At 44.0% G+C, this 27041-nt stretch overlaps 1 protein-coding gene across 1 annotated transcript in view; it reads right to left on the reverse strand.

The window, feature by feature from the left end:
- Window positions 1-2122: 2122 nt before the first annotated feature.
- LOC310708553 (P-selectin-like) overlaps window positions 2123-27041 on the reverse strand; it is a 33866-nt gene continuing 8947 nt past the window's right edge. The window contains exons 4-18 of the mRNA XM_083507103.1: window positions 26574-26681; window positions 23157-23345; window positions 21694-21873; window positions 19867-20052; window positions 17560-17745; window positions 16867-17052; window positions 15495-15680; window positions 12964-13149; window positions 10723-10908; window positions 9955-10140; window positions 8074-8259; window positions 5851-5973; window positions 4615-4645; window positions 3377-3432; window positions 2123-2729 (exon numbers count right to left, since the gene is read on the reverse strand). Coding sequence (XP_083363229.1) covers window positions 3378-3432; window positions 4615-4645; window positions 5851-5973; window positions 8074-8259; window positions 9955-10140; window positions 10723-10908; window positions 12964-13149; window positions 15495-15680; window positions 16867-17052; window positions 17560-17745; window positions 19867-20052; window positions 21694-21873; window positions 23157-23345; window positions 26574-26681 — 2174 coding nt within the window. The 3' untranslated portion in view covers window positions 2123-2729; window position 3377. The remainder of the gene's footprint in view (window positions 2730-3376; window positions 3433-4614; window positions 4646-5850; window positions 5974-8073; window positions 8260-9954; window positions 10141-10722; window positions 10909-12963; window positions 13150-15494; window positions 15681-16866; window positions 17053-17559; window positions 17746-19866; window positions 20053-21693; window positions 21874-23156; window positions 23346-26573; window positions 26682-27041) is intronic.

Genomic DNA, 27041 nt, shown 5'->3' on the forward strand with positions numbered 1-27041 from the left:
TCCCCCGTCGTGTCCCAACCTTCCTTAGGCCGCCCACCTCTTTCCTGGGAGGTTTTCCCGCAGAGCTTGGGTGGCCCCGTCAGGGATGCTTCCCTTGAGATTCCTGCTTGGGGTTGGAGGAAGCAGCCCTCGAGACCCCTGCACATTTTACCTTCCTGGGCACCGGAGCCCTCAACCCACTGTATAGGATTCTGCAGTTTCCGCTGTGCCAAATATGTTCTTCCTGGTATTCTTTAGGTCTTCTAGTTATTCAATTATTTTCTTTTTCAACATTGTTTAAGCTGTTTATTAGCAGAACACACTGGGCAGAAACTGAAACTGGGATGAGGCGGCCTAAGAGTGAAGTCCTCCTGTCCATCATAATACTGGACAGATTACTACAGGGTCTGGAGAGGGGTTATTTTGAGAAACAGCAGCCGTAGTCGAGGCCAGAAGTGCTTTCCCTTGGTGGCCCCGCCATGCTGAAAAGGGGGGGGGGTGTTTGCAAGGGGATCTTTTCAAGATCTTTTCTAAATAAATGGACTAAAACCGCTTAAGCCCCTGAAAGATAGATTTGAAAAGTGACTGTGAAGGGGAACAATGCCCGTTATGAAGCAAGATAGCTAAAGTAAGGGGGTCATGTCCTCCATTGTGACACGTCCCCCTGCTGAGTGACTTGGCTGAGCACTTTGGGAAGAGCAACCATTTGAGGATAGCTAGTGAAGGAGAGAGGAGAAACATGCTGCGAGAGAGAATTCAGAGACTCTCTTCATGTCAAGTGTAAGTAGGATTTCTCCTTCTTTCTGAAACGTAGGGGAGGTTTAGCTGCCAGGTGCCCCAAATCCAGCACAGATATCTAGAACCCATTTCCTCATTGTTTCCTCTTCTTCCCTAGGTTCCGAAATCTGAGGCGGCTTCACGGGCTGCTGGTCTCCTGCTGCCGGTTGCCCAAGATACATCCCCTGGTCTGCCAGGAGGAGGAAGGAGATGGGTGGAAGGAGGAGGTAAAGGTCACGAAGGACGGGAAGGAGGAGAAGGTGAAGATCAGATCGATTTTTGTGAGACCATGCGACCAGGGGATGGAGTCCACCGATACCAACGTGGATGGCGAGTGTTGATCTTTCTTCCTCAGGAACAGGGAGGCCAGAGAAAATCTGGCAGTGGGGCGGAGGGTGCAGAAAGATGGGTTATCAGCATAAGAATCAATTAAAATATTAAGAATCCTTTCTCTTCCAGGCAACGGCAGCAGTGAGACCAGCAGCTCGAGCGGAGCTCTTACCCCCCTCCCCACAATTCCAAGTAAATAAATAAAGAAATTTGAAAATAATTTTTGTATGGATTTAAATAAAGTTTGGAATACAAATGTACTAGTCTTTGATCATGTTTTTATCCCCGGGGGTTCTTTTTCCCAACAGTTGTGAGGATGGGCAAGAAAGTTACTTGCCCAAAAATGGAAAGAAGAAGAATACGTCCCAGCGAAAGAAGAATGGATACAAAAACTTATGAAACATGCCGAAATGGCGAAACTTACCGGGAAAATAAGAAAGCAGTATAACCAACTGTTTATAAAAGAATAGAAATGGTTTATTGGAGATTTACAAATAAATTGTAAACAGATAAAAACATTGTAATAACCTGCAGTTTTATAAGAGTATACAGTGGTACCTCGGGTTACATACGCTTCAGGTTACATACGCTTCAGGTTACAGACTCCGCTAACCCAGAAATATTACCGCAAACTAAAGAGGAATTTGTGAAACTGAGCATGACTTAGCGGGCAAAAGATGTGGGTCACTGTATTGATTATGAAATATGAATTTTACAGCATGTTATGCGACAAAAGAAAATTTATTTTAAGCTGCCATGTATTCAATGGCACACTAGAAATATTTGACTGCAGCCTCATAGGCAGTCAATTTAAAATTTACAAGTGCGGAATGTGGTCTGACTGCAGAATTCAGCTTTGGAGGATGTTCTCTTTCGTTTGCCTAAAAAAAAAGACGTTCCTGTTCTGAGTGGCAGCTGGCATTCTCCATAGTATAGTTTGTGCCCACAAATTAACAATGTTCTCCTAGTCTGGACAGCAAGACAAAGGTAGGTTTTACTAGCACGGTATGTGCATATTACATGATCTAGTAATATCTTGGCAGTGATCCCCACGTTTGTTTTAATGTTTGGGTATTATTATTTTTTAAAGGCAGCCTTACAACAGGATCTGAAACCAAGTCTGGGTGAAGAAAGAGAAATCAGTAGGTCCAGAAATATTTTACAGCAGCTTTTGACAAAGTTTTTCAGCAACAGCATCTTTGCAAGACCTTTTAATGATAATGGTTCTTAATGTTGAGAGTTGGCAGGAATCTGACAGCATAAGAAGAATGCAGGTCATCTAAGATAGACAGGTGATGAAGACAAACGCTGAGACAATTTGAAATCCATTAAACACCACAGTGCGGATGATGACTGGAGGCATGAATGTAAGCAGGGCTTGCTGGATCAGGCCAGTGACCCAACTAGTCCAGAATCCTGTTCTCACAGAGGCAGAGCAGATGCCTGCAGAAAGCCTGCAAGCAGGACCTGGGGACAAGAACACTTCCCTGCCAGCCCATGGTATTCCGAAGCATGAACTTATTCCATCTCCAGCAACCAGGCAGCAGAAGCTCTCACTGACAGTGGTGGCACAGATTAATGAGGTTGCAAGAAAGTCCCATTACATCAGCACTTTTCTTCCATGGACATGATCCAGGTGAGTTCTGCGTGGATACAAATGAAATGTAGGAATACAGCTTACAATCACAGAAATAAGGTAGGTTCTAAAAATGTACATCTCAAGGGTCAAAAGCCACGGTAAAGTTGTGTCTGAGACAGTCTGTAAGGAAAGAGGTGGTGTTTCAGGTATTTGGGGCCTGAGCCATTTAGGGCTTTAAACATTAACACGAGCATCTTGAACTGGGCCATAAAACAAACCAGTAAACAATGCATCTATCTGAAAGCAGAAGTTATATGAGAACTAAGTGGAACCCCAGTCAGCAATCTAACTGCTGCATTTTGGCCCAGTTGAAGTTTCTGAGTAATTTTTGAGCACAACACCACATAGAGGATTAAGCATGCAATGTGGAACCACAGTAATAATCACACTTCCACCTAACAGCGTAAGAAGAGCAGTGCTTTAGCAGCATGAAAGAGCCCCGGGACAGAAGCAACCCAGTTCAGTTAGTTGACACACATAAACCAGCCACAAGAGGGCATAAAAGTACTGGCATCCTAAGCATCACATTAATGCAATACAGTGAATTAAAAAGTGTTCTGTAAGGAGTGTAGCACAAGATGCTCAGATTCAGAAAGGAGAACTGGGCTAGTGGGTCTGAAACATATCAAAGCAACACAATGGCAGGCTTACCTTAAAAAGCAGAGCTGAAGCCTGCGTTGGAGAATACACCGGGTGCTCCCAAATCACTGTAAAGGCAATACAAACAGAGGGTTGTTTTTCTAGAGCTGGTGTAGCCTGGAGAACAAAGGGCCCAATGCTCAGAAGGCAATTTTGCTCCATTTCTGTTCCCACAGGAAGTAATTTTAACTCACCAAATTACCAGGATGCCCTTGCTCAAGTTTCTCTCTCCCCCACCCCATTTTTGTTCTCCAGAAGAAGAAGAAAGCCAGTATCCAATATCAACAAGAAGTATACCTAAGCAAATTCTATTTGGCATAGTGCCAGGCCTAAGCAAAATAGCACAATAAGTAGGACCAAAATTTATAAAAATAGGAACACTTGTGAAATGAAAAAGTCAGCAAGAAGCTATAGACCATTCACTGATTGCTGCTGCTGACATGTGACTGTCTGGTAAGTTTGAAGAAGGTGCAAATTGATTTGAATGTGGGAGCTTGTTATCATTCCAATTCCATCAAGAGCAAAATAATCATGAAAACACATTAAAAAGACCATCTGGATCAGCCCAGCCTGTAATTTGCCTGCCCTTGCAGCAATGTGGCCCTCATGGTACTGACTTTCAGAAGTGTTCGTCTTTTCAAATGCTGTTGCCTATAGTTATGTTTCTGAGCAACAAGAGTTGGTGAGAAAAGCACCAGAAGCGCAGCCTTTCCTAACTGTAATTTCAGCTATGAAGAAAGGTCATTGTACTGAAACAAAAGATGCCTTGGGGTTGGATAGAGGAACAAGACTGATGACAGAGGTCATTTGGACAACCGTTCACCTTGGCTTGCATCATAATCTTGGTTGGCCATCTCATGGGAAGTAGAGTACAGTATTTTTCTTCCAGCAAGGCTTGAGGGTGCCAGGACACAGCTGTACCTGAGCTTTCAGATGCTGAATGACTGAGGATGCAATCCATGCACATACAAGGAAGGAAGGAAGCCCCATTTGTCTCAGTGGGACTTACTCCCAAGTAAATATGCTTAGGATCATGCTACACATCTTGCTAATTAAAATTGTTTGACCAGATCTGAATGACAGATCTACTCTCTCTGTGTTAATCTTTACCTCTCTTTTCAAAACAGCTTGCAAATCTGTCAGAATGGACTCTGGTACATTAAATCTTATGCCTCATTAAATTATTAGCCTTTCTTTTAGAATACTAGAAAAAAGAAGTTGGTCCAATTTCATGTTGTAATTCATAGTACCTGGTATGGTCAAGGAGCCTTTTCTTTTCCCCTGACAGAGTCAAAGTTGCCATTGGATGGTGCAGAGAATTTGAGAAAAAGAGAGAGAGAGAGAAATTCAGTTACTGTCATTTATTTATGTAAGCAGCAGATAATATAGAAGTGATTTGTTCTCAAATACAAAGTAGTGAAAAATGAAATAATTCCATTTGCATTCCGCCACTCCACCCAAAAGCAGAGGGAGTCAGATGGGTTTTTCTTCATACAACAATCCTGAGAGATTGGTTAGACTGTAAATTCCTGGCACAAAATTCCCCAGTTTCGCCCCAGTTCCAGACACAGAAATATGTACAGCAAACAATGCTATGGCCATCCTGACTATAAAAGATCATTGGCTAACAAACTTGCAACAAGTCAACTGGTTATATGATTCCCAGACCTCAGTATTAAAACATTTCTTAAATGGAAATGGATACTGCAGCCTCACCCCAAAAAACTCCCCACAACACGATATTTTTCCCCATTGTGAAACATGATAACTAAGGCAGGTGACATTTGGCCTTGCACTCTTGCGTGCAGATGAATCAGTATAGAAATACCTGCATGCATGTCCAGAACAACAACAAAAATAGAGGTAGTGGAGGAGGAGGGGATGGGAGGGGGGGGGACAGGAGACAACCAACAACAACCCAGAGACATTTTGCTAAGCTCTGTTCACACAGTGAAATAGCAATGAATATCCATGACTGAAAAAAGGGTACGTGTGGAAAATCTAATTTCCAAGGTAGGGAAAATAAATGACTTATTTGATATTAGGCCCCATTTGAAAGCACCCATATATCACAAGGTGCATAAGCTGCAGGTGTTGCTTGTGGCACAGAATGAAGTGGGGACTGTGGTAGCAGAAAGCCACTGCACCACTGCGCCACTTCCAAATGTAAGTGGGGAGACATTTTTAAATCCCCAGCCCCGCCATGTAAAAAGCTGCCTGCATGTCAAACATATCAGAAGTAAGCCTACCACAAAACATCTCTCAAATTTACAACACGAGAGAAGGATTGTTTTTACATAAGAGAGTCACCCTGGGACCACACACACACACACACACACACACACAGCCTGAAGTGCTATGGAACATAACTTTACCAGCACTTTCTGCATTTCTAGCTCCTCAAGAAGATGTTAATCAAAATAAAAAGTTGAAAACATGACCTGGTTGGGGGAAGTAAATAAGTTGGGGCACCTGGGTTTTCTTACCTTTTTTCCTGAAGCGTCTGATAGCCAGAGCGATCAGACTCCCAGAAAGCACGAGGGCAACAGCCGACACTGTGGCTCCACCAGTATAAAGCAGAGCTTTTGTGTAATAAGGGGCAACATTTTCTGGAATGAATAACAAACCTAATAGTTAGAGACTGAGTCCCCTAAGCTCTTCTTAGGTTCTTCATTTCCAGTTCTATGGTCTGCTGCCTAGTGGCACATTCAGCATGAGAAATCCAAGTGCTGCAGACTGTGATCAAGCCAGAGAGACTTCATGGCAATATAGTCACCTGTATGATGTTCTGTCTTCTCAGAGTCCCTTCCTTCCTGTACAATGTGGGCGTTGGCTCCAGTGGGCCGAGGTTCTGTGGGCCCCCTCAATCTTTTTTTATAAAGGGGGCGGCTGCCTCCATTGCTGAGGCCAAACACAGAACCCCCCTCAATGTTCCTCAGAAGATGGTACCTCTGCTGTGCCAGCAGCACTTTGCTCCCCCAGCTATCCAGGTGGATTTAGCTTTACCAGCCAAGACCAGCCTGGACACTATCAGTTGACCCCACAAGCCACCTGCCCCAGACTTTATAAAACCCTTCCATCCAAGAACGCTCCTCAACTATCAGTGCAGGTCTTACTTCTAACAAGAATGTTTCACATGTCTGCAGTGCCACCAACTGCAGTAGTTCTGCAAATGTACAGCAAACCAAGCTGTCGGTACCACCAACTGGCTACCATCCATGGTGCCAGCAGAATATTTCCTTCCTCCTGAGCCCCAGGACAGTTCCGCAACTTTTTTGGGAATTATTTTCTTTTTTAAAAATAAGGGTGCTTCTATGCTAAGCATTTTAGCAGAAACTATTCACAGGAAAATCACAGTCTTTCCAGTTGTGTGGAAAGCCAATCGGTAATTATAGCTTACAGTGGAAGAAGAAGAATTAGATAGGGCTAGAAGCCACCCATCTGGAAGCCCCTTTGAAAAGGGGCTACAGGTGGGGGGCCACTAGGGGCGCATTGGAAGATGGCCGACAATACCATCTCTCCGACCCACACGGGGTAATTAAGAGGCTGTTATGGGAGTAGGCAGCCTCCCTTGTTAGAATCATAGAATCACAGAGTTGGAAGAGACCACAAGGGCCATCGAGTCCAACCCCCTGCCAAGCAGGAGTTGTTGCCCCAAGGGAATGGAGAACACTGCCCTTGCCTGCTGTGCCCATAAATCACCCCCAAATTCAAAAGAAGGGGGTGAGGGCACTAGGCAGAATGCCCCCTTGTGGACCTTTGCTCTCCTGGACACTGTCTCTGATAGCGCACTAGCTGCAGCAATTTGGAATAATTAATTACAAAAGAAGCAAATGCACATATTTCAAGTGAAGAAGGGGAGTGAAGACTGCTAATTTAAGGGACCTCTGTGAAAGAAGACGACGGGTTGGAGCAACAGGAATATTTTACGATGAAGATACACCAAAGGCTGGGTATGTCAGCAACGGGACTGAATGGGGGGGGGAACCTTTTTTACTTTCCTTCTATGTGATTTACAAGAACCCCTCCTCATTAGAATCGTCGGTTGAACTGACCCAAGCAGGATGATTAAGGTCTGTGCGGAGATAAACTTTAACCAAAAGTATGCTTTATGGAGATCGAGAAGGAATAAGAGCTTTTGGAATGGCGCAGCAATTAATTCAGAGTCGCCATCTTGCCAAAGGATTTATAGCCGGGAGGAGGAACGGACTTGTTTTCAGACTGCATTCCTGGTGAATCTCCTCAGAGGTTTGAGAAAGGAGGCAGATTGGTGAAGATTAATGACGCTAAGACTGTTTTGATGTATGGAAGTGATGTTATATGGAAAAGGTCTGGATATGGCTACTGGATAAAAAATAATAATATCCACGCAGGATTACAAACTGTTTTAACCAGCTTGTGGAGACTATCAGAGGTCACAAAGAGAAAGGAAAAATATATGAAAATAACATCAAGAGATGTGGAAAAACAATAAGAAAGGACTGGATAGTACCGTGAACATCATATGGTTAGATTTGTAGACATTAAAACAGCAGCAAGAAGCAATAAGTTGATTGGATCCCCTTTGGAACTTGAAATGTGGGTACCCCCAACAAAAATGTAAAATCCGGCTGTGTAATTTGTAATTTATGTAATTTGGTTTGATTTGATGTGATTGGTTGGTTAATAAAAAATTATTCTTAAAAGAAAAGAAAAGGGGCTACAGGTACCTTGGCAAACAGGCATCTCGGGAGACCACTGGCCATCGGCCTGGCACTGGATGCTGCTTGTTCCATTGAGGTTGTAGCCCTCAGCACACTGGAAGAGGCATGTCGACCCGTATCTGAAGGAGTCCCAGGGACCAGAGCAATTCATCTTCATCTTCCCCAGAGCCTTCAGGGGGGGACACTTTAGCGCTGTTGGGGGGATGGGAAGAAAATATGAACCACAAACATGCTTTACACATTGGATTAAAGGAATGTTATGCTATTTCTAAATATAGCATTGTAAGAATTAGACAAACGGCTTAATAAAAGCTGACAAGTGACAGAGGCAGCTGTATTTATGTGATATGTCTTAGCTGTCTCTTAGTGCAGACCCAGATAACTGAGCCTGACCTTCCACAGCTGCCACTCTCCAGGAACCACAATCGGCAGGATTGGCAGCAACAGTGGCAGATATGTTCCATGCTTGAAATAATACTTTATTCTCTTGCTAATTATGATGTGTTAAATGTGTATTCTGTTGTTGACCTCCTTTGTAATGTAATATTTCAGTTTACTGTTAAATATGTTGCTTTGAATATATGCTTTATATTTTATATACTTTCTTCAGCAATGTTTTATTCTGGATTGTTTAATTGGATGTTTTAATGTAGCTTGTGAGCCACTTTGAAATTTTTTTCTTAAAAATATAAAGTGGTATAGAAATGAATAATAATAATAATAATAATAATAATAATATAAAACAATCAGAAAAATAACCCAAAACCAAGGATGTTACTGTCAAACACTAGGCTGGACATAATAGTTGGCTGCTAAGTGGGGAGACCAAATGGAATACCCTGATGTTGTGCAGTGAAATAAAAAGTGAAACTGGGGGGTAGAAAAAATCTAGTTCACCCATGTGGGGTAATAATTAAAGACTTGGCTAGATCTCTAACTCCAAAGTTTGGGGCTAAACACACTCTCCAGCAAGAGTGAGCCCCCAGGAGAGTATTAAAATAACAGAATCATGCTGCACAGTAAAGCATGGAAATAATAGGCTGTTAGACCTTTTAAACATTACATTCTAGTCTGCTTTCAGTGCTTCCTCCTCTACCCCTCTTGCAATGAACAGACCACACTATTAGTAAGTTTAAATGCTTTACTTACAAACTCCAAATGTCAGATTCATGCATTATTCCATGCAGCAGCAAGAAGAACACAGGTATAAATACTGGGTTTATAAAACACAGAAAAATATTTCTGAGCACGCACTCTGGGCTTAAAGCTTCACATGGTGGAAAAGAATGAAGAAAGAAGCTTCACTTCCTCCTTCACAGGAGATGAGGGAGCATGACCTAAGTCCAGCAATACCCCAGCTGGATGGGCGGGGTATAATAAATAAATTATTATTATTATTATTATTATTATTATTATTATTATTATTCTGTGGTCTTAATCCCTTAATGCATTAACTAGCCCTACACTTGCTAACTAGCCCTAAATTTGACTGCAATTTCCCATACAAACTCCAAGGCAGAAACTGAAAGCGTGATAAGACATGCAAGGAGCTCGTCAGTGGGGTAGGCCTACAGAAGTGATGGCCAAACTTGGCCCTTCCCATCATCCCTGACAACTGGTCCTGTTAGCTAGGGATGATGGGAGTTGTAGTCCAAAAACAGCTGGAGGGCCAAGTTTGGCCATCACTGGCCTACAGCGTTTTGTATCACTCTTCCAGTGTTGAAAAAGATACATATTTTGGCCTCTGAAGCCACTGTGATACACAACACACAACACACCCTTGGAAAGAAGCCCTAATCCAATTCTGGGGAGCAAATTACGACAAGCAGCACCCACTGTTTGCCCAAGCCTGTCCCAGAAGGAACCAAGGTTATCTGGAAGCCCTACCTTCACAAATGGGCACATCTCTGCTCCAGTTTCCCTGATCCGTGCAGTCAAGCTCCTCTGACCCAACCAGCTCAAAGCCAGAGTTGCAGGAGAAGATGCAGCTGGAGTGATAGGCAAAGCGGCCGTATGGATGAGAGCAGTTTCCCATGCCATTGTCTGGAGTTTGCAGGGATGGGCACTGGACAGCTGGAATAGGAATGGGCAGATTGTACAGGAATACTGGATGAGTCCCAATACACTGCAGCAGATGCATATTCAAATTATAATGTGTTTCTTTCCCCTGGCTGGTGACCATATTGCAAGTATCCAAGATATCAAAATGCAACTATATGATTTTATGTTCTGGTCTTCCTTCAATGCAGAAAGCTTCTGAAAGAGCATTTTATGGGGTCAGTTTCCTTACAAGGAATAGGAGACCTGTGGCATTTTTGTCGTATACTTTAATTTCCAGTCATACGCATTGAACTCTGAGGAGTTATGGGAAATGCATTTACTGCAGGTGTCAGTCAACATGGCACTCTTCAGATGTTGGCTGGGGGGATGGGAGTTGGAGTTCAGTCACCTCTGGAGGGCACCATAATAATAATAATACTACTACTACTAATAATAATAATAATAATAATAATAATAATATATTTGTACCCTGCTCATCTGGCTGGGTTTCCCCAACCACTCTGGGCAGCTTCCAACAAAGATTAAAAATACATTAAAATGTCACACATTAAAAACTTCCCTGAACAGGGCTGTCCCTGTTTTGCTGGCACTGACCTTGACACTGCGGCAGTTGTTCAGTCCAGCGGCCTTGAGCTGTGCAGTCAAGCATCTCTTGTCCAAGCAGCTGAAACCCAGCACTGCAGGAAACGTTGCAGCTGGAGCCATATGCAAAGTGCCCAAGAGGGTGGGTGCAATTTAAATGGCCATTGTCGGGCTTAGGTAGACCTGGGCACTTAACAGCTGAAGCAAAAAGGACAAGTAAGCAACAAAGCCAAAGTTATAGATATGGTAAACTGAAGAAAATCCATTGATGAGTGTTATGTAGTGTAGTTTCACCCTGGGCCAACAGGGGGATATTGTATATAGTTTTCACTCAGGTCTGTAGATAGTTTTCACTCAGGTCCGCGGCAGTTATTTTAGGCGGGAACTACTCCGTCAGCGCGTCCTGGAGGCTCTGCACGTTGGCCACCCGGGAATTGTCAAAATGAAGGCGTTGGCTCGGTGTTACGTCTGGTGGCCTAATATGGACGATGCCATCACTGCCTGGGTGTCCGCCTGTCAAGCGTGCCAAGAGTCGAGGCCTGCACCACCGGCAGCTAAGGGACACACCTGGGAGACGCCAAAGACACCCTGGTCGAGGGTGCACATCGATCTGGCTGGCCCCTTTCACGGCCGGACCTTTATGGTAGTGGTGGACGCCTATTCCAAATGGCTGGAGGTCGCCCTGATGCCCTCCACCACTACCGAAGCTGTCATCCGGGTGCTGCGAGGCCTGTTTGCAACGCATGGGTGTCCTGATGTCCTTGTCTCTGACAACGGACCGCAGTTCACGTCAGGCACGTTTGAGCGGTATCTTTTGGGACTGGGCATCCGCCATGCCCTAACGGCACCTTTTCATCCATCCAGCAACGGGCAAGCGGAAAGAATGGTGCGCTCGACAAAAGAGGCACTGGCGCGCCTGGACCGGGGAGACTGGCATGAGCGGGTCGCCGAATACTTGTTCGTGCAACACATCACCCCTCATGCGGCCACAGGGAGGAGTCCTGCTGAACTGCTTATGGGCCGCCGCCTCAGGTCACCGCTCGACCGGCTACACCCAGACTTTGCCGTGGCTGAACCCCCAGGCTGTGCCAACGCACCACGGTCATTTGTCCCAGGAAACCAGGTCTTTGCCCGGAACTATGTGGGGGACATCCCTTGGGTGCCAGCCACAGTAGTGGGAGTCACTGGACCTCGCTCGTACCAGGTGGCACTCGAAGACGGACGTTTGTGGCGACGGCACATAGACCAGCTTAGGCGCAGGGTTGGCGACTTGGACACTACAGAGGTGCCCCCAACTGCGCTTGCGGCTCCAGAAGAGACACGTACAGATGGCGAGGCCCCACCTACACCTCCCTCGCAAACTGCCAGCGTGGAGCCGAACCAAGCCGTTTCAGAACAGACTCAGACCACTCCACTTGCGGAGGCTCCACCCACAGCAGCGGATCCAGGGGAGTTGGTTCCAACGCCACCTAGGGTCGCACCACAGCCTCAGCGAGAACTGTGTGGCCCTCCAGACTTGGCTACCAGTCCCCGGAGGTCTGGCAGAGTTTCCAAGCGCCCAACTTATTTAAAGGACTATGTTGTTGGACAGGTATCACTGTTGGTCTAAGTATGGGAAATGTAACCGATATGCTTTTGTGCCTAATTGAACCATTACGCGTAGTGCTGTATATAAGGAAACCATTACGATTGTAACTAACGCCTTATCTCGGTGGGGAGGGGTGTTATGTAGTGTAGTTTCACCCTGGGCCAACAGGGGGATATTGTATATAGTTTTCACTCAGGTCTGTAGATAGTTTTCACTCAGGTCCGCGGCAGTTATTTTAGGCGGGAACTCTGGGCTGTTGTGGTTACAATGTTGACAGCCGGCTGCCTATAAATACAGGCCGGCTGAGCTGTTCGCAGGCAGTTCTGTTCCAGCTTACCTTAATAAAGAGCTACTTGAAGGAATCGCTGTGCCGGCTGCTATGTCAACCCACAACTTAATAATGAGCATATTATTATTACTAATAAAGCATTTATTATTTATATAGCAAAATGTGTTGCAAAGGCAATGCCTCCATGAAGGGAATATTTATGCCAGAGGAGAGCTTAATGCTGATGAAATATCTATTACTATTTGTTGCTTTTGTTTTATTAATCTATGTCTTGCCTTTCACATTTTTGTCAAGGCAATTCACAAATGTTTCATAAGAATAACTAAAATAGTTTTTAAAACGGTACAAAGAACAGTTGACGAGGGTCCAAGGCTACCTTCACAAATGGGCACATCTCTGCTCCAGTTTCCCTGATCCGTGCAGTCAAGCTCCTCTGACCCAACCAGCTCAAAGCCAGAGTTGCAGGAGAAGATGCAGCTGGAGTGATAGGCAAAGCGGCCGTATGGATGAGAGCAGTTTCCCTTGCCATTGTCTGGAGTTTGCAGGGATGGGCACTGGACAGCTGGAATAGAAATGGGCAGATTTATCAATATACACCCCAAATAAATATGTCACTTCAAATTCAGCTTGCATTGTATGATATCAAATGAAAGGGACTAACTTTGGGATTGGGGCCAGCCTGCAGAGAGATGGCGGTTAATTCCACCTCCCCACCCCACCCCCCAATGAACCACATGCTCGCGTGGTGAGGTGGCACCTCCTGAAATGCTGCTACAGCAACTAAGCACATTTTGAAGCTTTGACACCCAGGACATCAGTGCTAAAGAAATCTGGAAATTAACAAGGAAATAACCAACTATCTGACTTTTAGAAGACGTCTGAAGGCAGCCCTGTATAGGGAAGTTTCCAGTGTTTGATGTCCCACTGTGTTTTAATTTGTTGGAAACTGACCAGAGTAGCAGGGGAAACCTAGTCAGGAGGCATAGAAATAATAAACTATTATTATGAGATCCAGTTTTCCCATATGAACCAGCCTTGCAGCAGCCTTGAGCAGTACATGTGAAAAGGATCTAGGAGTCTTGGTTGACCACAAACTTGACATGAGCCAACAGTGTGACGCAGCAGCTAAAAAAGCCAATGCAATTCTGGGCTGCATCAATAGGAGTATAGCATCTAGATCAAGGGAAGTAATAGTGCCACTGTATTCTGCTCTGGTCAGACCTCACCTGGAGTACTGTGTCCAGTTCTGGGCACCACAGTTCAAGAAGGACACTGACAAACTGGAACGTGCCCAGAGGAGGGCAACCAAAATGGTCAAAGGCCTGGAAACGATGCCTTATGAGGAACGGCTAAGGGAGCTGGGCATGTTTAGCCTGGAGAAGAGGAGGTTAAGGGGTGATATGATAGCCATGTTCAAATATATAAAAGGATGTCACATAGAGGAGGGAGAAAGGTTGTTTTCTGCTGCTCCAGAGAAGCGGACACGGAGCAATGGATCCAAACTACAGGAAAGAAGATTCCACCTAAACATTAGGAAGAACTTCCTGACAGTAAGAGCTGTTTGACAGTGGAATTTGCTGCCAAGGAGTGTGGTGGAGTCTCCTACTTTGGAGGTCTTTAAGCAGAGGCTTGACAACCATATGTCAGGAGTGCTCTGATGGTGTTTCCTGCTTGGCAGGGGGTTGGACTAGATGGCCCATGTGGTCTCTTCCAATTCTATGATTCTATGTCCATTGACTGAGCTCTCTAGTGCTGTACTCCAACTGGCAGCAGTCCAAAGTTAATTTCAAGCAAAGGTCCTATTCTCTGCAGCTGCTGCTTGAGATCCTTTTAATCGGGAGATGCCAGAAATGGAAAAATGCAAAGCATGTGATCTTAACCGCTGAGCTATGGCCTCTCCTACTCACATCAAGAGTCTGCCCTCCTGATATACACACAACGGCAAGTAAATTGCCAACCAGCTCTACATCTTACTCTAAGCATAAAAAAGCACCAGAGAAACACAGATCCATACAGAGATGTGTCTTAAATGGCCAATAAAATTATGTCAATTTAATTTACTTATATCCTAAATTGTATTTAGTCAAAGGCAATTATATCTCCATTGGGTGAGCTAAAAATAAATGGATTGTGCATCTGGGGCTGTGCTGTCTGCATGTCTGGAGTGAATGTGTTCTGCACCTCTTCTCAGCATTTTGGAGAGTGATACAGATGATATAGCTCTGCTGGATCAAGGCCCATCTAGTCCCATGTCTTGCTCTCATGGTGACCGCCATGATGACTATGGGGCCCAAGCTCTCCCCACTTGTGATTCCCAGCATACTGCTTCTGACAGTGGAGGTAGAACATAGGATGTACTGTATGTAGAACCCATATGGAGGAATTGCCAAGCAGATGCCACTAAGAATGTTGCTACAGTGAATGGACCCCAGGGACAGGACAGTCACCATCACCCGAAGCCTGTGTTGCTGTTCTACACACCCAAAGTTCAGGTTTCATACTTTTCAGGAGGAGGGTGTGCTACAGTAATTCACCTTTAGACACTATGGATTAGTGTCCTTATTTCCACATCAGTCTGTGACCTCGTTAAGGAAGGTTGCCCCTGTGATCACTCCAGAATAAGTACCCAGTTCTTGGTATTCAGTTTGTGTCCTGTTCCTTTGCAAGTAGCAAAGGATAATCTTCCAGGGCACCCAGTCAGTTTTGTTTAGATTCCCAAGTTTCAGAGCAAGATCTTGTATGAAACTGAAGAAAAATCAAAAATTGCTGTTGCCACTGCTATCAGTGGAAGTATGACACCAGAAGATCCAGTTAGTTTTTCAATTTAGCAAATGCAACATCTCAATTTTATATACTCAGCTACCATCCATTTCCCAGCTGATTCCCAAGAGTATACTCAGCACTGACCTTCACATAAGGGTGGTTTCTCCGTCCACATTCCCAGAGCTGTGCACTGAAGTTGCTCTGCTCCAACTTGCACAAACCCTGTATTGCAGGAGAAAGTGCAGCTGGAGCTATATGCAAAGTCTCCATGTGGATGAGAGCAGTCAAATTCTCCATTCTTGGGGACATCCAGTTTGGGGCACTCAATAACTAGAATGAAAGAGAATGCTCAGTGTTGGTGAAAGGAGGAACTATTCAGCCCAGATTCTCCCAGCCAAAGGAAGAGGCAAGTCCAGGCATGAAATGAGACCTATTCTTCTGGGGGGGGGGGGATGAAGGCAGTTATTTCAGGGGTGCTTCCAGATATAAGTTCTCCCTTGCATAAACGGTAGGTGCTGCTCAACAAACCTCTACCCCACCATTCTTTTTACATTTAACTATTTGGCTTGACCCCACCATTTCTCATCTGCACCTGTGGATGGATCACGATAGGATGTGTCTGGAATGAGTATTTAACTCATTCCTCTCACAGAAACATGTGCGTGCATGCAGGTGGTTCATATATCTGCATGGGTTCCTTATTTTGTTTTTTTTAAAATAAACCAATCCTGCCACAAGTGTGAAATTTAAAAAATGCAAAAGTCTCATTGACCAATGTAGAGATTGATCCATCAATCCCCCTTTTTGCTTACCACTGCAAGGTGGCAATTGAAAACACATTTAAAAAATATGTTTTCCATCAGAAGCCAAGAAACACCTTACTTTTGCCATTTTGAAAAACAGCCTTGTGTTTTGTCTCTTCTCATCAGGACTTCCTCAAATTCTGCTTTCTCATGCTCAAGAAAAAAGGCATCGCATGCACTTAACATTATGTTTAGGCAATGTGATGCCTCCCCCCCCCCCAAGCATGAGAAAGCAGCATTTGAAGACGGGCCTGATTTTCCATGCTATAGGACCCACATTTTCTTCTCATGAAAACCTTCCCCAACCCATGAAAAACAGTATTACAATACAGGCAGGAAAAGCCAAATTTGTGGCACATGACACTTCCTGTGTCAAAAACCACAGTCCCCAAAGTCCCAGTGGTAAAAGTGCAAAGCAGCACAAACACACCCACGCCGAAGACCTCTTTGCACTGCTGTTCTGTATCTTTCCTATCATTAAGAAATTAGAAGGGGAGAAATTGATGAAAGGAAGATAATTTCAAAACAATGATGCTGTTGTGATATGCATGCTCCCATATGAAGTCTGAGGGAAATGCTATAAGAAAGGGCCATCTGGAAGTAACCCAGGTTACTATAAGGTAGCCAGGCTGGAGGTGCTCAGCCTTGAAAGACCCTGACCAGACAGATCAGAGTCTCATCACAAAAACAGGCAGCGAAAAGACCTTAGTTACCCTGACATGTTGGCAACGGAGCAGTCCAGTTCCCAGTTGCTAAGCAGCGGGTTGAATTTCTTCCAGCCAAGGTAAATCCAGCCTCGCAGGCAAACTCACAGGTAGACTGGAATGCAAACTCTCCATTTGGATGAAAACAGGTCATCCTCCCTTGCTTGGGGGTCTCCAGACTGTGGCACTGCATGGCTGAAGATGACAATGATGGTAATAATAATAATCATAATTTCTTATACCCTTCCCATTTGACTGGGTTGCCCCAGCCAGTCTGGGCAGCTTCCAACAAAAATACAGGGAAACAACAACAATGGGATACAGAAGGAGAAGAGATACAAGTGGGCAAAGGGCGGGGGGAGCTAGGAGGGAGAAGGTGGGGGGGGGAGGCTGTTGCAGAGTATTATTCCTTTGACCCAACCTCTACCCCTTGCACATATTGGTGTTTATTCAGGTATGTGTAAATGTCTTGTATACTGCAAATGTGTTGGAGGCAAATGTCTTGTATGCTGCAAATGTGTTGGAGGCCAAGGTGTGGAACGCATCAATTGTTAAGAAAACTGCGAATTAAAAGTTAGTATATTCAGGTGATGCGTTCTCTAGGAACTGTGGCTTCTGGAAGAAGTCAGGAAAGATGTCATTTTATCCTTATTCCACCACCTCATACCCAAAGAAGAATGGTGGTTCTTCCAGCAGCCTCACCTTGGCAAGCTGGGACTGCCGCTGTCCATTCTCCAGATGCTGTGCACTTCGTCACCTTTTCTCCAAGTAACTGGAACCCTTCAGCGCAGTGGAAGGTGCAGAGAGACCGGTACTGAAATTTCCCATTGACATCGAAGCAGGTGCTGTTACCATAAGCAGGAGGCTGCAGCAGCTGGCACTGAACAGCTACGGAAAGCAGATGTGCAAATCAGGCAAGAGGCAACAGTTAAGAGTTGGAACTGGTTCAAGGGTGCGATTGCTTTTCATGTCCTGCCCACAGTTTAGCAGAGGTGAAAGCATACAGCGTCCGTGTTCAGTCTCAGGGTGAAACTACATAGCTCAGTTGGTTAGAGCACAGTGCTGATACTGCCAAGGTTGCAGGTTCAATCCCTGTCTGGGACAGCTGCATATTCCTGCATTGCAGGAATTTATTATTTCTACCCCACCCATCTGGCTGGGTTTCCCCAGTCACTCTGGGCAGCTCCCAACAGAATATTAAAAACACGATAAAACATCAAACACCATCAGAGTCCCTTCCAATTCTACAATTCTATGATTCTAAGATTCATGCAATAGTGCAACACTTCTGTATTAAAAGTGGATCTGGCATCAAGTCCATAGCAAGTGTGGAAGTGAAAATAAGAAAGGGTTCAACTGCTTCCAGTCAAGCACCCCACATGGACTTTATGTACATTTGGCAGGAACCAGTTAGGGACTACCACCATCGGGTCTAGCCTGATTCTCGGGACATGATGACCTGCCAGGTGACCTGTTTATTGAGCATTCATCATGATTTGTTTGCAAGGAGGTTAGATGGTGGTGGGCCCCTCCAGCCTGGTCTTATGTTGCAGATGTGTTCTACAACATGTCCTTGAAACACGAGTAGCACATTAGTGGTGGGTTTATTCTGCTTCCATGTGTTCTGTAATGCTTTCCCAATGCTGTCACATTATTGTTGACAGGAGGGGCTATGGGACAATAAAAGTGGAACAAAAACCAGAACATTTGTGGCACAAAAAAGTTATGGGGCTTCAGCAGGAAGTTACAGGATATGCACTAATTGGAAATGAAGCAGTGCAACTGCCCCATAACTTTTGCAGATGCAAACCGTATTGAAAGATGGAATGTGTGTGGCTGCATTGATAGCATCATGAGCACAAATGGTCACGAATGCACCATGAAAAAAGATGTCTGGAGCGGCCGAGTGTGTCAAGGCAAGTGTTATTGCACACTTTCGAGTGCATTTTCCTTTGTGCAACCTGAGTGACTTTCTTGATTATACAAATTACAAGGCATAGAAAATTACCCAATAACGAGGTAGAATATTACCCAATATTACCCAATTTACAGCACAGTCTGGTATGCATGACGTACACATTGTAATTCTTTCTTTCCCTCTTTCCCCCTTTCCTTCTCTACTTTTCTCCTTTTAACTTTATAAATTCTAATACAGTCGTACCTCAGGTTAAGTACTTAATTCGTTCCAGAGGTCCGTACTTAACCTGAAACTGTTCTTAACCTGAAGCACCACTTTAGCTAATGGGGCCTCCTGCTGCCGCCGCACCGCCGGAGCACGATTTCTGTTCTCATCCTGAAGCAAAGTTCTTAACCTGAAGCACTATTTCTGGGTTAGCGGAGTGCGTAACTTGAAGCGTATGTAACCTGAAGCGTATGTAACCTGAGGTACCACTGTAGTTATTGATACAAAATACCTTTTACTTATGGTCACTAATCAGGCAACATACATTACCATACATCACTTCATATCTTTAATAATTTTGGCATATATACTTTGTTGATATAGTCAAATAATTATCTGATGGTATATTATTATTTTATTTTTTAATGTCAAGAATTGCTGCATTTCATATGCTCTATTGTAAACAAACAGGTAGCTCAATGAAACCATGTTAAATAGTTTTAAAATGAGAATTAAGAAAAACAAAAAATTAATAATTGTGCAATCTGAACTTGCTGACATGTGAATGAATCCCACAAAAAAACCCACAACAGTCTGTAGATGCCCTCAGTTATCAAGCCCTTGGAACGCTATCATGTTGTGTATTGTGTATGATTGTGTATTGACAAGTTCTGGACAGCAACATACTGTAAAACACAGTATCTCTCTGGGCTCACTGACTAAGTTCTTGGCCTTGGGTCCTGGCCAGTCCTCCAATCACTACACAGCAGGGTTAAGTGGACTATTCAAGGCTGCAACTGTACAAGGTAGCTGCAGCAGACCAGTAAAAGCAAACTGAGACACTAAATTCCTCCAGAGGCCCACAAAAGTCCATACGGATGCCATACCGTGACAAACAGGTACAGAGGATGTCCACTGGCCAGATGCACTGCAGTGCAACGTCTTGGGACCACTGAGCTGAAAGCCAACTTCACAACCAAAATCACAGGTGGAGTTGTAAGCGAAGTCGCCCACTGGATTTACACAGTCCATAGTTCCTCTTATGGGTAACTTGATTTCTGGACATTGCTTAACTAAAGAAAGAAAAAGGGGTAAACTAGAATGAAATAGAAATCTCCAAAACCATGATGCAAGGGGTCTGCTTGCACTAGATTTATTTAGTATATGGAGTTTATAAACCATGAGCCTCACCTACTACATTTTGCATGATGCCAGCCTATCTCCTCACCAACACCACAGGCACCCTTCCTCCCAGCTCTGCTTTGGTAAGTCTTGCTAGACACAGGTGGATGACTGACTTAAGCAGACCCATTCCCCATTTGACTGGGGGACCCTCTGCCAATCTCCAACAGTAACCTTAAATCGGATTGCTATTCTCCCATGGATTTGTAGTCTTCACGGGTGCAGAGATAGTCTAGAATTAGCCACAAATCAGCTAAAACAATCAGAAACAAATACATTTATGTTCTTAGAATCGCAGAATTGTAGAGTTGGAAGGGACCCCCCCCCAAGGGTCATCTAGTCCAACTCCCTGCAATGCGGGAATCTCATCTTAAGCAGGTGGCCATCCAGCCTCTGCTTAAAATGTTATTCAACTCATTAACGCTTGTTGGCTTTCAAGAAGCTCTGTGAAAATGATTGGTAGAAATGTTGCTTAATAGATATGATAAGATTAAGATTGTTAAAGCGCAATATAAATTTAAGAAATGTGAGTAATTGTGATAATATGGAAAATTGCCAGGTAGGCTGAGGGAAGTCTAAAAGATGTATATGTTAGAAATGGATGTTAAATATGGATGGAATGTATATTGGAAATTGAATAAAAATTAATTATATATATATTTAAAAATGTTATTCAACTCTGGTTTTTCAAGGGCATTTTTTTATTTTTACATTTGAGAGCAGCAGCTTCAGAATTGAGACCCAGCACCAAAGATACAGCCAGCCACAGATCAGATCAGTCACCTGCCCCTTCCCTCTCTAGGTTTTTGTCGCCTACTGCCCCACCTTCTCTTTTCCAAGGCTTCTGCTTCCTCTGTCCTTCCTTGCCTAGGCCATGCGTTCTCTGAACCTCTGCAGGATTTGTGCAGCTCAAGACAGTGATCTCGGGTTAATAGGCAGGGTAAAAATACTCCCAAATAAGTAAGCAAATGTTGGCAGTTGAAAACTCACTATAGCACAACAGCTGGTCCCATACCAGGCAGGAAGCTCTAGCTTAGGGGAGCTCAGCCAGCCTCTGCCAAACCCTACCACATAATCCCTTTGTTTTTGAAGATATAGATTGATTTTTAGAATCAGATAAGTTAAGGCTCTCACTTTTTACTTGTTCTCTGCCTTAAAACAGCAGCCTGATACGCAGAAAACAAGGAATCGAAACTTTCCATATCTCTATACCAGAAAACATTCCTGCTTTCAAGTCAGGCTGCTGCAAACGGTACAGGGCAGGATTAGCAAAAAGAAAGAGGGGGGGGGAGTTAACAACCCTAAATGCAATATGACCACCAACAGTAATTTGGAATCTCCAGGTTTATGAAAGTGATGTACAAAATGTTTATTCCATGCATCTAAATTAGTTTTCCAGGTCAACATATACTTCTGGTCTTGGCATTTGATAGCCAACAGCTGGATCTCCAAATATATTCATCGTACACCCTCTAAGTACTACAGAGTTCTGAGACAATAATATCGGAATGGGATTTAGAAGGAAACTGAACCTTGACATATTGGCTCCAGGGAACTCCATTCTCCAGAAGCTTCACATCTAGTGGTCTCCACTCCACTTAGCAGAAAGCCCTCTGCACAGCTAAAGTTGCAGCTAGTCTGGTACTGAAATTTCCTGTGAGAGCAGCTGAGGCCTCCATGAACAGGGATTCTTAATGGCCAGCACTGGACAGCTAAGGAACAGAGAAGGGAGGATTCAATCAGGTATGTGTGCGCTATGCATGATGGGAATTGGCTATTATTAATGCCACCCATTTGGTTGGGTTTCCCCAGCCACTCTGGGCAACTCCCAACAGAATATTAAAAACACAATAACATATCAAACATTGAAAACTAGAAGATCAGGACTCTGGTTATGAAGGACATCGACTGAAGATGGACTACTTACTTATTGCTCGTTTTATCTGCAAGTGCGCCCCCTTGCCCCCACAATTTAGGGGGCTGGGCGATGTCAGCATGCCACATGTTGTTGATGTGTCATGTGCACGCCACATGGCTTGCACACATGAAACAGGCACACCCTACTGCATGCACCTGTTTATCCGTGAGCTGCCTTGAGTTTTGTCAGGGAAAAAGGAGGGGAATAACAACAACAACAACAATTCCACTGGGAATATCTCCTGCAACTAGGGATGGGGGTGAAATGTACCAGAAGCAGAATGAGCACTGAACTGGCCTGTAACCTGCTTGTCCACTCTCTTTTGTGAAGTGGTCTTGCTTGCAGCCACTTTCTGAAGATTCCTCCAGTACTGCTTCTTTTATTTTAGGGGGCAGGTAGAATTTATTTATTTTTTTGTAAATAATTTTTATTCATTTTCCAATTAAAAACCAGATTTTTTAAAATATGATGACATTTATTCCCGTACAGTTTAGTCAGCTGCTGCCATCACCAACATTTAATCTTAACTGTCTGCTGAAATGTACATTCACATTAACTTCTGTCTCATTTATTCACAGTTGAGGTGATTATGTTAGCCATTAACCCCCATTCACATTTATTGTTTTAATGTTAACCTTTCTCTCATTCCCCCCACCCAACTTCAGCCAAATGCATACGGAAAGCACAGTCACTGTCTTACGTCTTAATGTGGGCATATGATATTTATCAATGTAACCCAAAGTGGGCTTCACTTGTATTTGTGAATGCTAAAATGAGACTCTGGAGCATATATATTTGTAGCAACATTGCTGCATTACTTATTATAATAAATTATAAATTTATAATAAATGGTGAGGTTTTCTACCATCCTGTTTATGATTACTGCTTTTCAGTTTTGATCCATGCAAAAAGGAAAACTCCAATTTTTTTGTTTGTTTTCTGGGCAAAGTGCGTGGGCTGATGGGGTGTGTGGCATTGTTACACCAGTGCTTGGCTCAGTGGCCTCTTGCCAGTTTCTGGACCTTGGCAGCTGCCACACTTGCGTTAACACCTGGCACCCACCGTAATAGCACATACCTACACACTGCGGTATCTCTGCTGACCAGCTCCCAGACGGCAAGCACTGCAAAGTGGCCAGGCCATTCATTTCAAATCCTTCATCACAACTGAAGCCACAGCTGGAGTTATAACTGAAGTTCCCCAGAGGATGACTGCAGTTCATGCGCAGTGGTCTAAGTGCAGCATCCAAGTCCTTGCATTTCACAACTAAATGGAGACATTGAAATACAGTACCAGGTTATGCCAACACTACCATCAGCAAATGTGTTTCTAACCTCTCCTTTGAAGGGATTGTGGAGCTGAAACATTTGTTGCCTGAACCCTTCCTCACTCACTTATAATACCAATCCTTTCAGACCTTGTGTTTCTTTGGAGCCAACACAGCAACCAGAATTTAATTCTCTCCCAAAGCATGGTCTGGCCAACTTGAGTTCAAGTACCACTTAGTGGTGGTAAAGATGAGTGACTAACTCAACCATCAGGAATTTATCATGGTGGCCCTATTCTGCCTTAGGTGCAGGACCAGACAAGTTTTTCTGGGGACATGAACAACAGTGTATGGGGCGGGTTGACCCCTTTCCCCTCAAACCACACCCCTAAAACTCAAATAAAAGTTACCGTATATTTAAAAGACAGATATATTTCACTGGATATATTACAAGACACATTTGCAAGAAGCAACCTGTATTCAGTTCAGTGGCGCTTACCCTGGGAAAGTGGATAAGGAAAAGAATGGCTCCAGTGAGCTGTGGAGTTGGCTCCTGAGTACAGTGGTGCCCCGCAAGACGAATGCCTTGCAAGACAGAAAACCCGCTAGACGAAAGGGTTTTCCGTTTTTGAGCTGCTTCACAAGACGAATTTCCCTATGGGCTTGCTTCGCAAGACGAAAAAGTCTTGCGAGTCTTGCTATTTATTTTTTTGCTTTCTCCCCCTTTTTCTAAGCCGCTAAGCCGCTAATAGCCTTTTAGCCACTAAGCCGCTAAGCCTTTAATAGCCGCTAATCCGCTAAACCGCTAATAGCGCTAAGCTGCTAATAGGGACGAAAAAAACGCTAGACGAAGAGACTCGCGGAACGGATTATTTTCATCTTGCGAGGCACCACTGTATTTAGGTCAGCATTTTCACCCATCCATTTCTAAGTCTCCTTTTAATTTCAAATATGCACTTTGCACCTCAGTGATGCTGACAGCATGCTATCTTTCTGGAATGTCTATATAGAGCCTAAGCAAGAAGGTTATAATTTAGGCTAGATGCAAGACAGCCACCTTGGGCCAAACGAGGAGGGGAGAAATGCTTTTGCTATATGCATCACTTATTAGTACATCCACGTCAAAGTTTAATGCAGAAACTTAGGATGGAAGCTACTTCCCCCCACCAGATTCAGTGTCTCTAGAACAGCTTTCTGGAAAAAAGCTTTGTTGTTTTCAGCATATCAGACTACAGCTAAACTCAGTAGAGCAGAATCAGTAGTAAGCTGGAAATCCTGAGGTCTAGAAAGCTGGATTTCTCATATGTGTGTCTGCCAGAGCAGTAGGTAGGAAAGGGTGGGTGGGAGAAGAGTTAAAGCACCATCTCCCTTTCCTAAGGCTTCTCCACTCTAGATTATTCCTGCTCCCATTTGGATTCCTTGATTCCTCTGGTTTAGTTCTCAGGCTGCATACACACAATACCTTTAAAATACATTCAAAGTACTGTACATCCTTTCCCTCGAAGAATTCTAGACAGTGCAGTTACACAGAGTTACAATTCCAGCAACTCTTAACAAACTACGGTGCCCAGAATTATATTTTGTTGAGGGTGGGGAGTGTGCTTCAGATGAGCTTTAAAGGCATGTTGGGTAGACAGGCTTATTCACACAACTGAGGCACACCTTTCACTGAGACAGTAAACCTGCATCTTTGAGCAAGATCACTTCAAACTATTAAGACTTGCATGGCTGATATATATTTTTTAAAACCCTCGCTATTATAGAAAACTGGTACATCAGGGAGAAGTCTCAACTAGAATCCAATATCTAGTTCTATATATTTTGTGTGAAAGAGCCACCAGCCTTGTGAGCCCCCACTCACGATATAAAGTACAATTCAGAGGTGAGTTTTCTCCTTGTGGAAATAGGCCAAACTTTTGATTCCCCCAAACCAGGGCCAAGAGTGGCTGAGGAGAATTTGTACATTTTGTTGCTAGACTTAAAACCCCTGGCATGGCTTCCAACATAGATGTTTCAAAGGAAAATTATATTGAGCTGGGCAGTAATGTTATTTGTGATGCATGTCAGTCAACACAACAGGGCTAAATATTTCTCACAGAGCAATCTTTGTTATCACATTCCGGTGTGCTTCCTTTTGGGGCAGAGCTACACTACAAATGTAAACTAGTTTTAAAAATGATTTCCTCTTTCCAGAGAATTCTGGCTACTGTAGTTTCATGAAGGGCAGGGTGGGCGGAGATGTCAGCAGCCTCAAAGTACAATTCTCAGGATTCTGGGGAGAAAGCCAAAACACTCAAGCTTCTTTTAAAAACACACACACACACAATATAAGTTAGCAGCATAGAACAATAATCTGCACGGGAAGAAAGCTGACAAAATAGGAGGCTTTGCAAAAGATGCTACTGGTTTCATCACATAAGCTTCATACTGTGAATGGACAAAGCCCTCTGAGTGTCCTTTACGTAAAGAAGGTAGCACCAGTTCAAACCTCAACAAAAGCCAAGAACTGGAAGGAAGCCCCCCTCAGCCTTGAAGAGGAGCAGTTTCTCTTGCTCAGCAAAAATTTATTCACAGGAAAACCTCTTAAAAGTTATACAAGAGAAATAAATGTAAATTTTGTATTTTGTGGTGATCAAGAGACTGAGCGGAAAATCAGATAGTCCCAGGTTCAAAATTCAGCTTAGCCATTAATTCCCTAGAAGGCCCTGAAGGAAGCCCCCCTCGCTCTCAAATGGGGGTCACACTGGCCTTCCTTACAGGAAAGCGTACGTGAAGCACTCAGAACCATACCCTCCAACATTTTTCCAATGAAAATGGGGACATCCCATTCCATAATGATAACTTTACTATTTATACCCCACACACATCTTACTGGGTTGCCCCAGCTACAACATATATAAAAACGTAATAAAAATATATAAAAACATAATAAAACATAAAACATTCAAAAAACTTCCCTATACAGGATTGCCTTCAGATGGCTCGGGGTCAGATAACTCCATACCCTCCAGCATTTCTCCACTGAAAATAGGGACAACCTAAGGAAAAGTGGGACATTCCAGGATCAAATCAGAAACTGGGATGGCTTCTCCAAATCAGGGACAACCCTGGAAAATAGGGGCACTTGGAGGGTCTGTCAGAACATTTAACTCAAGCGCTAATTATTCTTATATGTTTTGTCAGCACGTAACAAGTATCCACCCCCCAGCCATGGCTCTGGTCCTCACCATATTCACACTCCGGCCCATAGAAGCCAGGATAACATTGGCAGGTATAATTCCCAATGGTCTCCACACACTCCCCATGCTGACTGCAGGCGGAAGGCTGGCAGGAAGCTGCGCAGAAGAGAGAAGTGGGTTAGAGTTGCGCCATCTCTTGAAACTTAAGCTCTACTCCCTCGGGAACACAGAACTGCAGTTGCCAGGATCTCTTTGGAGAAGAGAGGAGGGCTACACTAGTTAGCAGCCTATTTCATTCTGTAGTGTCGATGCGAGAAAATGGAGGCCAGTTTCTCCTGTGTTTAGTCCAGTTGCAATCATTCCCTGCAAACACAGGAGTCAACTCCTAGGGGTTGAGGTCCCTTTCGGACCCCCAATAAAATATTTGATAGCCACTGCCATTCAAATGGTGTGTGCACTCTGCATCTTGTGATCAGTTATGTAGGGGGGGGCTTACCTGCCTCCCCCCATATTTTA

This window comes from Podarcis liolepis (assembly GCF_965112155.1).
Source record: "Podarcis liolepis genome assembly, chromosome: 6".
Lineage (NCBI taxonomy): Eukaryota > Metazoa > Chordata > Lepidosauria > Squamata > Lacertidae > Podarcis > Podarcis liolepis.